A 15,756-nucleotide genomic window follows, 5' to 3' on the forward strand; every position below is an offset into this window, starting at 1 on the left:
TGATTTATCTCAGTTTGTTTAGGTGTAGGCTTGGCACTGGTTTGATGATATATTTTGTTATTTTTTTAAAGCAAATTTTTCAATCTGTGAGGTAAGATTTATTGTAACTACGAGCGGGATTGCCTCGCTACAGACGGCATCACCAACTGCTGGTCTCTCTATGGCAATAGGTCAGTTATATCTGGATAAAGATAAAGCATTCAAGGCAAAGCAATGATTCCCTCTGCTTGCTATACCCTTTGCTTTGTTGACGGCGATGCAAACTCTTGGCCTTTTCTCATTGAGTTTCTTGATGAATGATTTCTGAAATAGTTTTCGTTTCACGGTTGTGTCTTATCAGGGTCAAGAAGGGCCAAAAGTGAAATTTTATAATCAGAGTCATTCATAGTTTTGATACTTTCGGTGAGAATCTACAATGTAATTAACTATTGAAATAAAGATTAAAAAAAAAAAAAAAGTATGAAAATGTGTGTCCAAACTTTTGACTGTTAAATAAGTAAATAAATAAATGAATAAAGAAATCTATCTAGTCCAAACTACTAACTCTACATTGTTTTTCGATGTAGTTTTGGCTGAGGGCGTGTCACTGCTTTCTCTCGAACTTCAAACACCATTTTTCTCAGTTTTGACCCAAAGCCTGATGACTCTTGATGACTGCTGTACCTGCTCCTCCCATGTCTCTGTGAGCTGAATGGACAGATTACAACATAAAGAGCTCTTGTCTCTCATTGTACTGACCCACGCTCTAAGCTCTGGAGACATGCTGCAAGGCTCTTACCATACTAAAGCTATAAGCAGCGCCTGACGTGTCCAATATTCTGACTGTACTATGAATTTAGCCTAAATATGGTGGTTACATCAGTGTGTGGGTGACAGTCGCTCAATTGGTAAAATGTTTGTTTTCTGGTTTGAAGGTTGCTTGTTTGACATAAGAAAAAGAACAAAAAAAAAACATCATCGGTAGAACAGTCTGATCCACTGACCCACAGGTTGGCAGTGTGATTCCAGCTCCCACAGATGAATACTGTTTGTGTCCTTAGGCAAGACGCTTGACCCACTTTAACCCCAGTGTCTGCATACACGGGTGTGTGAATGAGTGAGTGGTTCCTTGATGTAAAGCTCTTTGAGTGTCTTGAAGGTGGAACAGAATTATAATTGACCATTTTTCAACCATTTTTGAGTTGTGGCACACTTTTGTTGTTCTGCTGCAGCACACCCTCCGCCAAAACATTATCAAATTATACCCACTATAATTATACTCTCTGTGTCTGACACTAGGGATTAAGGCTGCACAATATATTGCAAAAGTGTCAATATCGCTTTATTGACTGACGCGATAATCAATATTGCAACATACTCACTATACTGCAGTAATTCTCCATCTGACAAAAATGCACTTTTTTTTTCTTTTTTGTTAGTTTCTTTTTCTTTGTTTTTTTTTCAAATAAATAAAGCTAATTTTATTAATGATGTCCCTTATTAAGTAAAAAATTACCCTTGATTTAGTCCTGTTTTTGTTTTTGTTTTTGTTTTGAGTTTCACTATTCTCTATTCACAATTAAAACATGCCATTTTTGTTTTCATTATAGTATTTGGTAAATGGTCACATTTTTATATAACACTCATATAAAAACACCTCAAGGCACTGAAAGCATTTTACATCAAGCATTCACCTATTCACACACACATTCACACACACTGAGGGCAAGCTGTGGGTTTAATGTCTTGTCCAAGGACACAGCCACAGCATCCTCCAACCTTTGGATCAGTGGGCAAACGCTCTACCACCCGAGCTACTGTCAATTTTAGTTTGCTCAGGACACTCCAAAATGGTTAAATATTACATCTTTTTTTCAAGGCACACCTGGCAATCTCTCAGGGCACATTAGTGTTCCCCCAGCCACTGTTTGAAAATCAATGGGTTAGATAATTATAACAACTGTATTTTCATTTTGGGTTGTGTTCTATTTTAAAGAGCTGGTGTGCACTTATATGGGCATAAACACAACAGATCTCCATGATACCTTTTATTGTTTTGAAAGTGCTACATTTGCACATTGTATAAATTTTTGTTTCGTTTTTGATGCTCTGAGTCTCCGCTCCCTTTGCTCCCTGCACTAAGTCACTCCCCCTTCTGAGCGTTATCACTGCACATCGCATCAGGTTTGTGAAGTTGTAGTGTACGTGTTTTGCATCATGCATTCGTATATTTAGGAAAAATGTTGTGAGGGAGCATGGGTGATGAGGCTTGAGGGCTGAGCATTGGACGGGCTCATACTGCTAAGCGTAAGGAGGGTTTGAATAGCACCTGGTGTTAAGAAAAAGAGTCCTGTCCTAGTGAGTCGTAGAGTTGGAAAAAGACACAGGAGACTCTGGATATCTGAGGCAGGAGAAGTGTATTTACCATCAATCTGGGGCTCAGTGAGTTGAATACTCACATTGCACATTAGTATTGGCTATTCGAGCCTGATACGCTTCTACACAAGGAGGTTTAAATAGGAGCTAAGGAGGACAGCCTGGAGACAAGCTGGCTGAGATAAAATGAGCAGTGCAGAGCAGACCGCTTCTGTGAGACGAGGGACCAAACTGATAATGTTAAAGAAGGACAAATTCTGTAATACTTGGATGACGCCAACGCTAACCACAGAGGAATGTTAGCAATGAACTGGAGCTGTCCTTACTAAGACTATGCAGGGGATGAAAAAAATCACAACACCCAAGAGAGATCGTTAAATTACACAAACATGCATGGATGATCCAACATCACTTCAGGCATGTTTTTGATGAGAGAACAGCATTATAACATGAAAGCTTCAAAGAAAGCTTCAAAATGTAAATTTTTCATAATACCCCCTTTTTAACCTGGTTCCAGACCTGTGCAATAGATGAGTGAATAGTGGACAGTGAGATTACAGCAGACCAGACCTGTAGGACCCCTCAGGCTCACTACAGGCACTCACATCTGCAGATGATGGGATGTTCTAGGCAAGACATTATGCGCATGTGCTGGACGGACAACAGAATGTATTACACTACCAGTCGAAACCTGGACACATCTCTTCATTCAGTGTTTTTTTTTTTCTCTTTTTTTATGTTTACTACTTTGTACATTTTATATACATATGGAAGATACAAAATATATGATGCAAGATATATGGAATTATATAGCAAAGAAAAAAAGTAATAATAAATAAAATGAAAATAAATGAAATGGTGCAATGCAGTGATCAAATAAAGTGTGGTTATTATTATTATTATTATTATTATTATTATTATTGTGTATATATATATATATATATATATATATATATATATATATATATATATATATATATATATATATATATATATATATATATATACATATATACATATATACATATATACATATACATATATACATATATACATATATAATAAATATGTATTTATTTTTAATTTTTTTATCTGAAACAAGTTTCGAGTTATGTTGAGTTTGGGTTTTTTGCTACAAGTGTATCCAAACCTTTGACTGGTAGTGTGTGTGTGTGTGTGTGTGTGTGTGGGGGTGTGTGTGTGTGTGTGTGTGTGTGTTGGGGGTTTATTCCTCAGGCTTTTTAGAGTATGTTTTTATTGTTGTCTATGTGTATCTCCAACTGGCAGGGACCTGAATTTCTATCTTAGGAGTATGGACAACATATCTACTGCGCTCTGTATTAATTTTCATTTTAAATCATATACAGTATAGACCTACCTAGACGAGATACTAAATACACTTATACAGAACTACTTAACTTTAAATTATTTCTTATTCCTCACTTATCTTCTGCATTCTGAATATTCACAATGATGAGTTTATTCACAAACCAGAGCAGAGTTTTGCAACAACTAGCACGCTGCAAAATACAATGTATGACACCTGCATGTCCTCCATTATTGTCAATTGATTCTTTCTAGAGCTGCCATCTAATTACTGTTATTCATATTGACAGCTTTCTCTTGTAGCATGCTAATGTGTGCAAGGTTTCTCTCCCAGGAGCAGAAGTTTGTGTGAGTTGTGGAGGCTTTAGGAGCAGCTTTAGGAGAGCTACAGAGTACAGAGGAGAGGAGCAGCTAAGAACATCACATCATCTCTCATACACATAATCTAAGTCACTGCAGACACACATTTAGGGTTGCTGATGTTTACTCTGCCAACATCACAGGATTATGTCATAAATATTTAGCGCGTTTAGCACAGCGAGCAGCTCAACATCAACACGCACATTTTACACTTTAGAGTTTGAGAAGTGGAGACAGAGGGAGGAGCACGTCTCCGCTAATATCCGGGATTCAGACTAAATGTAACTTTGAAGGAGATGCATAGGCCCACCACTCTCTTAAATATGGTTTCATGTTAGAATGTACTTTCACATTCTGCATATTCAACCTGAAATATTTCACGCTCTGAACGCCCAGACCAGAAGTGGGTGGAGTAGCTAAACATTGTACACAAGTAGGAGTACTGTTACTTCACAATAATATTACTCAAGTAGAAGTAGAAAGTAGTGGTCTGAGAAATAACTCAAGTAAGAATAAAAAAGTATTTACAGTAAAAGAAACACATTTCATATTGTCAACATAAAGCTTGTGTCACTTGTAGACTTACTCACACTGGGAAGATAATCAAAACTTTTACTTAAGTACGAGTATGGTTGCCACATTAAACATATTACTCATGTAGATATAACTGAGTAGTACCCACTTCTGTCCCAGACCAATGGACCTCAGACCTTGTGGTGAATCGGACCAAATTACCATAACTACTACTTAATTGTAAGTGGAAGTGTAGAAAAATTGCACTGCTTTGGAGGAAATAAGAGAGATCATTAAAGTGAGACTAAACACAAACTCCACCCACAACCACATTTCAAATAGAGCTGCTAAACAGGGCAGTGTGTGGTGTTTCTGGTTACAAACACCTGGCTGCAGGGGCGAAGTATTTAAGTGTATGATCAGGGCAGCCCTGTGTCATGTCATGTAGTACTTGAAATTGAAGTCGCTAGTGGAAGTAGCACACACTGAGTTGTTTTTGACCAGAAAACCGCACATATACCTTGATTGCACTAAATTGCCAAAGAGGGACTAGGAACAGTAGATAATGTTATTAACACATCATATACACAGTTTAGTAGCAAATAAGATGATTTAGTGTTTAGTTCCACTTTAAGAAAATATTTCCCAGAATTTATATTTGAACCAAATGCTTGTGGCTTATACCCAAAGAGACATAAAAGGTGAAACAGGTTTATAAACATAAGCCTCCTGACTGCTAAAAGATTGGATTAAATTCATTAGATAAAAGATCATAGACAAGTGGTTTGATAAAACAGATGTTATCTGCCTCCCATTGGACATAACACATACACTGAATGTAAACAGAGCTGTGTAAGAGCAGGCAGGCTTTGTTTTGTTTGTGAAAGACAGAATTGTGAAATGATGTGTTGAGTTGTTGTTGTCTTTTGTTATGGATCAAAAACATGTTTCACCTATTATGTTTCTCTGGGTACAAGCCAATATAAATTGGGTAAAATTTGACTGTGCAAATAAGCAACATGCCCATGGTAATCTGCAGCTGGTGTGGCCTGGTGAAGCAGCCAGAGAAGCAGCAACATGGTGCTGGAGGCAAGTGTTTTTTAAAACAAACTAGCTGGGCTAAATAGTAAGATGGCAGGGACCATCACAGTTTTCTGTATACATTTTTGTACCTTTTTAACATGAACATGGAATATCAATGTTAAGACTACTGAGCATCCATGAAAACTGCTTAGCCAGCAATAACAACTAAAGAAAGACTAAGAACTTTGTTAGGGTTGTGCAGTTAGTCAATTTAAAGATCGATATTCAGTCATTGCTAATCTAATGGTCAATGATCAGCTTGGATCTTTTCAATGGAGAAGTCTACAGTCCATCCTCTGTCAGTAAAAGCAGATGGTTTGGAGCAGACGGATGAGTTTGGAGTTAGATATGAGTCTATTTAAATGGCATTAATTATGATGACTGACAGTTTGCATTGTTTAACTTTTTGAGTAAATAAATATTTAAATTTATTTTTATTTTTCCCCAAAAAAATCTAAAATTCGGACTAAGTAAAAAAAAAAGTGATTCATTTTGCCTGGAATATCGCCCATCCTTCAATGTAGTGAATTATACTGCCTGTATGGTGCCCCCTTCCACTGATTAAAGATAGTGATGCCAACTATACCAATCATACAATAATATCAAAGCAAAATAAAAAATGCCTGAACAAAAGTATGCTTTATAGATTCAGAAAACTAATCCTTTCAAGATTGCAAATATGCACTGATTTTTTTATAGTAATATCCCCAAGATTCCTCTAATCTGAGATCTGACCCAGCAGCAGCCATATTGTACTGTACGTCATACTGCGTACCCTCCCCCTCTGTGTACAGTGTCGGGTCAGCACATGGTAAAACCTCCAGGGAGCAGGGGAAGAAAGCAGGACAAACCCCAAACAAAGAGCGCTAAAGTGGGCCGTCTCATCGAGGATTCCCCTTGAAGTGGCTCCCACAGAGATGGAGGAGGAGCCTGGCCTGTAGCAGGGACCACTTCAGAGGCTGACCCAGTGAACAGGTCTCAGGGGACGGGGAGACACTGGGGGACTTTGAAATGTGTGCTTATGTCATCACTGTTTTTGTATAGTTGTGGAAAACGTGCGTGGTTCTAAATAAATGGGTCACAAGATGCTGAGAGAGACAGAAGGTTGTTCTTTTTAAATAGGGAAGAAAGTGCTATAAATGTGCCTTGTAACGCATGGAATATATGGAAATAAGGTGGTGAGCAAGAATAATTTTGCAAACAGTGGTACTTGTGGATATAAAACTGTATTGTAAAGTGTGTGTTTTCGATTGGCTTTTTTTTTTTTTTTTTTTTTTTTACAGCTTATGAACGTGCTTTGTGTTCTGCATCCTGATTGGCTGAGGGACTGTAGACCATTGTCCATCAGTCTCCTCCGTGCCGTGTCTCCTGTACAGCACAAAATGTGTTCAGACAAATTTACATAAAAGTTCGATCGCAGTGTGACTCTGAAGTGCTGTACATTTGCAAATTTTCTTCCCAACAAAACCCACAATGTCGATGAAACATTCTGCACTGACAAATTTTAGGAACGCTTTAGATGCTTTTTAAGTGTTTCTCCGCACGGAGAGGGGCCTCTACAGATACCACTGGAGCAGAGGCACGAGAACAACACATTTAAAAAGATCATCGAGGAAGAGGGATATAAGCCTGAACAAGTTTTTAATATGGATGAACTTTGAGAGTGTTTAATAACCCTATAGTGTTGGATGCTATCATCGACGATTGAAAGCAGTTGTGGACTTTTCCTTACCGTAACTCCCCAACCAATTGTGCTCTCATGTAAACCCAAACGACATGTCAAAGCAGAGGCATGTTTTTTTTTTTTTTGAATATTTTACTGTCATTATAGTAATGAGCCTCCATTGTCCCTCGAAGATGACCAATCAGACCGTAGGTGCCGCGGGGACTTTCCCAGTTATTCAATGCATCAAAGGAAAAATACTGATGGATATGTAAAATAGAGGTAGTTGTGTGAAAAAATGCAGTACATTCTGATACTTCCTTTAACATGACTTTTATGGTTAAAAAAATAATGAAAGTCTAGGCGAGCCATACTGGTCTATAATGTGTTCAGTCTTTAAAGGGTTAAACAAGAGATAAATGTGAGAAAATGTCAATGCCTGTCTGAGAAAAGTATAAAGCGTGTGGTGAGGGGTTTTACAGCCTTAAAACATATTAATAATTGTAAAAAATTAAGCTGACTACTTCACAGATTTCGTCTATTGCAGGTTATTTTTAGAACATGGAGAAATTGTGTTAAATCTAGTTGAGAGAAAATAGGAACATATTTCTCATCCACAAATGCATGAAGCGCTTCCCTCTGCATGTTTTTCCCAAAGCCAAAGGTGCTTAACCTTTGGCTCCACCTAAACCACAATGCTGCTCTGTGATTGGTTCAATCATCTGCCACTGGTGACCTGGGCTGAATCACATTTGCAGGAGCCACGTAAACTCAATTTGCCCAAAGTCCAGGAATTGAGCTATGAACAGCCAATTCAATACAGTCCAGCCAACACACTTCTGAGCCACAAACACCTGTAAAAGCCATTGTCCAAGAAATGAATCCTATAGTTCTTCCTATGTGCTCCTTGGCATCTAAACCACTTCCTATTAACCCTAAACCCAATATCTTGCACCATCTGGTTTCTTCATACTTCACTGTAATCATAACAGATATTTTCTCTCAAATGGCATGCTTCGTCTGCTCTGCTTGCTCCCTCTTCTCTCTGAGCCCTGCACTTCCGGTCCTCAGCCCTCACACCTGCTCGGGTTACACAAGAACTCTTTAACACCGGGAAAATGAAGCTGTACCGCGAGCAAAATGTACCGATGGACAAGACAGAAACCCGAGCGGGCAGAGGAGAGTGTCTGACAGGAGAGGGTGCAGCGATGGAGATGTTTGAAAGGTGCTGAGGAAGTGCGAATAATGCGAGATATCAGTGACACGCGCTGACGCTAAAGGAGGACAGCTAACAGGATAATATACAATCATGTTTGTGCGCATGAGCATGAAGAGAAAGATGGTGTTTACTGTATTCTTGATCCCTCGCTTCGCTCTCCATGCTAAGTCACTCATTCCGCTCATGAAACGTATTATATTTACGGAGAATTGTTGTGTGGGAGCATGGATGACGTAGACCTGTGAGCTCAGCATTGGACAGAATCTTAGAGCGAACCGTAAAGCGAAGTCGAATAGGGCCCAGGGGTGATCGATAAATTACTTAAACATGCATGGATGACATTTAAAACCTCTTTAGGCATGTTTTTTCATGAGGGAATGTTGTAACCTGATGTATAATCCCCCCTCTTTCACTGGAATCAAGCCCCATTCACACATAGATTCCTGCAAATTGCCAGGTACAAAATGCCAGAACTTTCAGCAGTGACGCCGTTCACACATGCACCAGGCCCTGAACATTGCCGGGTCTGCTCTGTTCACACATAAACTGCAGTCTCTTTAAATGAATGAGAATATAATGTACAGCGTAACCAGGAAACCAGACTCGTAACCAAGGAAACCAAGATCTTAACTTAGATTGTCCTGGCTTGGTTCACACATGACACTGCTCTGGCAAAAAAACAAAAAGAGGTCAATTGTCAGACTATAGGCTATAAACCAAGTCAGAAACAGTAAAACATAAAAACCTGTCATGTGTTGTCACGATGCAAACATTTTAAATTCAATTTCAATACTAAGGAGTAGATGCAATACTCAATATCAATTCTGATCACGTGGAGCAGGTTAATAAGAACATTTTAAGGCACAATGATAATTTCCTCAACACACAGACTTAAGAAACGTCTTATTTAAGGAGAGAAAGGTTCAATTCCACTGTGTGTGATCCCAAATTCTGCATCAGTGATAAATGTGACTCAAGTTTACTGGTTTTCTACAACTGTTTACTTAATTTTCTTGTTTTATAATTGCTGTTAAACTGTACCAACTCTTTCACGTTTAACTTTTACAGAAGAAAATACCATTACTTGCCATTGACACTGATATAATGTTGACACTGATTGTTACTCATACTCCACTCTGTTGAATGTCTGACGTTCCCCGTGGTGTCTGTGTAAACCACTCCACATGAACCAAAGCACACACTTCTGCTACAGTCTGTTGCCAGCCCCTCTTTAACTCTGACAGAAAACAGTATGTGTGTTGTGAACTTTTTGTTGTCAAGATGGGAGTTCGGGCAGCATGCAGCGACATCAACTACATCTGAACGCACAGTATTAAAGAAGTCTGGTATACCGTGATAATTATTTCAACTTTTAACATTTTGTTAATGGGAAACCACAAAACTGATCTGAAAAAACGTGTATGTGTCTTCTATCTGCAGGTTAAGGCGCTGAGGTTCAGTGTTTATAATAGCTTTAATACTGTGAGCAGGTTTTCACCCACAATGTAAGTGAAAACAAAAATTTTCAGAGCACTAACGTCTCAAACAATACAGGATTAGTCAAACACGCATCAATCAAAAACAACTGAGTATAAGATAATGATGAGGGGGAGATCATTACAATGTGGTTGAAAGCTCATAAAAGTGGATTTTGCATAATATGTCTCCTTTAATACTGAAACTGGCATTAGCGGTTTACAATGGTGACAGCTGGCCATAGTAAACACAGGAGAGAGAGCTGGGCGTATGCAGTGATTATACAGAGGCACTTATTTAAATGACAGCACATCACAGCGGTACAATTATGCCCAATGAGAGCCAAAACACTAGGCCGTACCAGCTGACAGACTCAAACACTGTTATGCGAGTGCGATGGAAGACAGTGTAGAGAATAAAGGCGATGGATAGAATAAAGCTCTTGTTATGGAAATGAAAGGGAATTATCTGCATCAACAGCTTATGTCACAATTTGTTTTTACTAAATCCTATGCTACGCTACTTTTTAAAACATTTTACTTACATTTTTTTTAATCTGATTTAGTGATTTATGTCATTGATCCTGGTCAAAAGAAAAGTCGCCACCCGGATTTAACTAAGCAAATAGGTTGTGGTTGCTGCAGTTGGTCAGGTCGAGGTTCAGCGACAGTCTGTGCTCAATGAGGTCAGCTGACACCTGAATATACTGAATGACCAGGTTATTCCATCAATGGATTTTTTCTTCCCTGATGGCACGGGCATATTCCAAGATGACAATGCCAGGATTCATCGGGCTCAAATTGTGAAAGAGTGGTTCAGGAGCATGAGACATCATTTTCACACATGGATTGTCCACCACAGAGTCCAGACCTTAACCCCATTGAGAATCTTTAGGATGTGCTGGAGAAGGCTTTGTGCAGCGTCAGACTCGACCATCATCAATGCAACATCTTGGTGAAAAATTAATGCAACACTGGATGGAAATAAATCTTGTGACATTGCAGAAGCGAAATCGAAACTATGCCACAGTGAATGGTGGTACAAAGCTGGTACAATGGTGATCAAAGCTAAAGGTGATACAACAAAATATTGGAGTGTGTGACCTTTTTTTTTGGTGGTGACTTTTTTTGGCCAAGCAGTGTATGGCCAAGTGAGGGGAGCGGGAGAAGAGAACAGGTTTCACATCTATCTGACATCTATTGGAACAAAAATCAATTCTCAGTATATGGACAGGCCTCATGTGAAAGCTCAGAACCTCCAGAAATGGAAACAGTGACAGAAGGCGCGGGCACACTTGCACCACTTTAATATTGGGACTAAACCCAGAATTAAACTTGGACTAGACCAGGACGAATTCAGGACTAAAAGAGGACCGAACCAAGTCCAGATCCAAAGTAAACTGGAGTCAAACTAGCGTGATTACATAACTTTAAAGTGTGACTTAACACCTAAACTGCTCCCACAGCCACATTTTAAATAGAGGTGCTAAACTCAGCAGTACCTGAAGGAAAAAGGGGAGCGTGATGAGGGAGGAGGGGCGGGGTCTGGAGGTATAGGAAACACTGTGATTGGTCTAACACGTATCCACACTTCAAATCCCACCCCTGCGTCCAGGTGTTTGTAATTAGAAACACATAACTGAAATCAGGACAGATCTGTGTGATGTCACATAGTACTTGAAACTGCAGAGGCCACTGGAGCCAGGACACACACACACACACACACACAGTCGTTTATGACCAGAAAACTGCAAATTTACCTAGTTTGCAATACAATTACCAAAAAAGCACTAGGAACAGTAGACAATGTTATTCTAAGACAATTCACACCATTTAATTGCTTAAAAAAAGCTGTGTTAGCGGTTAGTTCCACTTTAATGTTGCTATTAGAGAGAACATTTAATTTATTTGAGTTAGGGCTGACAGTGTCGTACCTGACTGTCCAGGAGGGGGCGTTCCTGTTCTCACTCGGGGTAGATTGAGCAGTAGTGTGAGGACTCCGGCTCTGCTTCCCCAGCACGGCTCAACAGCAATGGGATTGGGCACCGCCTGTTCACACACACACACACACACACACACACACACACACAGACACACACAGACACAAAACACGACATGTTTGAGTCAGAAATACATCTGTCAGAATCACAAATAAGTAAGCCTGATTGACAAGAACTTGTAGGTGACATGTAGGTTGAACATGACTTAGTGCATTTCAAAATTACATAAAAAATGAACAAAAAATACATTTGCCTACATTCATTTAACTGTCAAGTCGCCCACTGCATCAAAAAGTGTATTGTCACAGGAGACAGTCAAATTCAGGTTCACAGTCGGCCGTCCACGTGCATCTTAAAGCCACAAACCATTCGTATAAAGACAGTGAGGTGCAGATTTTAAGCAGGGAGAATAGTTGGAAGTTTGAAACAGGTGTAAATTATTTTTGTGAGAAGTCTTCTTTGAACAGAAAGGGTGTGTTAAGGTATACCCTCCCTCATGTGCACAACAGTCAGCTCAAGTCTCGGTCAAGTGAGAAATTACACCGGTTAAATGCTAATTGGCACTTAGCAGCAGTGAGAGGGAAGCCATCAGAGGACAACAGAGCATGATGACCTATAACGTTTATGTTTACAATTTCAGAGGGTGCAATATATAAAAAAAAAAAAAAAAAAAAAAAAAAAAAAGAATGTGAGAATTTAAAGCAGCATTGTGGTTCTGTTGGGTAAATGTATAGAATAAACTGGACCTGGAGGTAAAAGACTGTAAAACACTGAGGCAGTTTAAACTTTGTATAGGAGGAATATTAGAAAAAACACTACATTGAAAGTGAACGCTGAGAGCTGCATATTCTTATTTTTGTTGACTATGGACTTTGTGGATTTAATATGTTGCGTTTAAGGTATTACCGGCTCTTTATGTTAATATACAATGTACGCGGGATAGGCATCATGAGCTTAGACTTCTGCTTATTTCTTTTTAGACTTTATGCACATTATTTGTCTTTAGTCTCTGTGAAATGTCTGGAAAAATAAATACAAAATAAACCAAATTGAAAGTGATAACGAAGCTAGCTGTTAAAAATTGGGTGTTTTACTTCTCTGGGGTATTAAATACTAACACATAACTATCCAGTGGTTGAATGAAACTGTATTTATCTACTTTCCACTCCTCTCTCCTCTTCTTTGCACACATTTGCTAAGCGCATGGACGATCCAGCAGCTGTGCACCAGGGAGAGGGGGGGCTAAGTGTGTGAGCCTCCCCAGGATCAGAGGCTCCTGCTGGGGTCAGTAGAGTGAGTGACAGCCCGCACACCTCCACCTGCTGCTCAGCTCCAGTCTGGAAGTGTGTACAGGTGAGAGGGTGCTCATGTGTGAGACTGCTCAGATCAATGTGTACTGTAGTGTGTCTGACAACTCTATGCTGTCACATACACACTCCAGTAACACGGTCATGGCCTGTAATATGTAGAGTAGTGTCCTACAACTTTTAAAAAATTTATTTTATTTTAAGTACCTCCCTAAACTTACAGAGGCTTGCAAAAGTATTCATCCCCCTGGAACTTTTTCACATACTGTCACGTCACAACCACTCATTTAAATACATTTTCTTAGCATGGTCAGAGTTGATGTGAAGATGGATGGAGCTAAATACAGGGCAATCTCAGAAGAAAACCTGTTGGAGTCTGCAAAAGACTTGAGACTGGGGCGGAGGTTCACCTTCCAGCAGGACAACGATCCTAAACATAAAGCCAAAGCGAGAATGGAATGGTTTAAAGCAAAACATATTCATGTGTTAGAATGGACCAGTCAAAGTCCAGACCTAAATCCAATAGAGAATCTGTGGCAAGATCTGAAAACTGCAGTTCACAAACCGTCTCCATCAAATCTGACAGAACTTGAACTGTTTTGCAGGAAAAATGGGCAAAAATTTCAGTCTGTAGGTGTGCAAAGCTGGTGAAGACATAACCCAAAAGACTCTCAGCTGTAACTGCAGCAAAAGGCGGTTCCACAAAGTATTGACTTAGGGGGGCTGGATACTTTTGCACACTGCACTTTTCAGTTTTGTATATGTTTTTTTTTTTTTTTTTTTTATCTTGAAATGATGTATAATTTTCTTTCTACTTCACACTTATGTACCATTTTATGTTACTTAATCACATAAAATGCAAATCAAAAAATATTTAAATTTGTGGTTGTGACTTGACAAAATTTGAAAAAGTTCCAGGGGGATGAGTACTTTTACAAGCCACTGTATGTGGTTGCCATGGCCGTAGTTGGCTGCTCTTGTGGCTGACTGTCTGGCACACTGATCAGTTTGTAAAGTTTTTTTTTTTTTTTTTAATGTTAAGTTATGTTATGATTTTTAACTTGTTTTTTGAGCAACTAAGAAGTGCAGTTTGTACAGTTCAAAGGGCAGAAGTTAAGGACCTTTGGACTGTGTGAAGACATCGTGGAGACATCGTGGAGTGGCCCGCCCTCCACCAGGTCAGTGTACGAGTAAGTTCTGTGAAAATTATACAGTGATAAAACTTTGAATATGTTCGCTCTTATTGTATTCCTGTATTCCTCTGCTCTTACTGTATCCTGTATTCCTCCTCCTCCTCTCTCTCTCTTTCCTCTGGGACCGTCCCTCTGACCTGCAGCCGATCATCATATCAGAGCTCAGGTCAGATTTCCTTTAGTCTGAAAACACCGAGAGATAGAGACGCAGAGAGAGAAAGAGGGAGAGCGAGACAGAGACGGAGGGAGAGCAGTCACAGCGCCATCGATCAGTTTGACCCCTTCGCCTCACCGTACCACAGAGGTCAGGAGGAGACAGGCTCTGGTCATTACTGTGGTCAGCGGGAAGAGAGAGACAGAGGAGAAGAGAGGAAAGGAGAAAAAGAGACAGAGGAGAGAGAGAGGAACAGAAAAGACGGGGAGATGAAAGAATAAGAAGGAGAGAGGGAGAGAGAAGAGGGAGAGTAGAGAGAGAAAGAGAGATACTAACAGGAGAGGGGGGAGAGGTGGGGGCAGAAAGAGAAGAGATGGGAGGGGGAGAAAACAGAAAGAGAGAATGGAGAGAAAAACAGAAGGTGAGGTGGGCATAAAGAGAAGAAAAGGGAGAGAGCAGAGGGGAAGGGAGAGTGAGAGAGAGAAAAGAGAGGGGGCAGAGAGAGAGAGACAGAGGGGGGAGGGCAAGAGAGATGGATCAAGAGAAAAAAGGGGAGAGAAGAGAGAGAGGAAAGAGAGTGAGGAGAGGTTTCCAATAGACTACATTGATCACTACAGGAAACATTGATAAAGTCCTGTTATAGAACTTGGTCCTAATTTAGTCCTCTTTTAGTTCTAGTTTATTAGTCCTGGTTTAATCCTGGTATAGTCCTGCTTTAGTCTTGGTTTAATCCTGATATAGTCCTTATTTAATCCTGGATTAATCCTGGTATAGTCCTGCTTTAGTCCTGGCTTAATCCTGATATAATCCTTTTTTAGTCCAGGTTTAGTCCTGCTTTAGTCCTGATTTATTCCTGATATAGTCCTTATTTAGTCCTGGTTTAGTACTGTCTTAGTTCCAGTTTAATACTGGTTTAGGCCTGGTTTAATCCTGGTATGGTCCTGGCATAGTTCTGCTAAAGTCCTGGTATTGTCCTAATTTAGTATTGGTATAATCATGGTATATTTCTAGTTTAGTGATGGTATAATCCTGGTTTAGTCCTGGCTTTATCCTGCTTTAATCCTGGTTTAGTGATGGTTTAGTTCTGTTTTAGACCTGCTTTAGTCCT

The 15,756-nt window shown here is 39.6% G+C and overlaps 1 protein-coding gene across 1 annotated transcript in view; it reads right to left on the reverse strand.

Annotated features, from left to right (window-relative positions):
• Positions 1 to 15,756, reverse strand: part of atrnl1a (attractin-like 1a) — a 347,237-nt gene that overhangs the window by 10,454 nt on the left and 321,027 nt on the right. The window contains exon 29 of the mRNA XM_033980189.2: positions 11,929 to 12,043. Within this exon, the coding sequence (XP_033836080.1) occupies positions 11,929 to 12,043 (115 nt within the window). The remainder of the gene's footprint in view (positions 1 to 11,928; positions 12,044 to 15,756) is intronic.

This window comes from Periophthalmus magnuspinnatus, chromosome 15 (assembly GCF_009829125.3).
Source record: "Periophthalmus magnuspinnatus isolate fPerMag1 chromosome 15, fPerMag1.2.pri, whole genome shotgun sequence".
In the NCBI taxonomy this organism is placed as follows: Eukaryota; Metazoa; Chordata; class Actinopteri; order Gobiiformes; family Gobiidae; genus Periophthalmus; species Periophthalmus magnuspinnatus.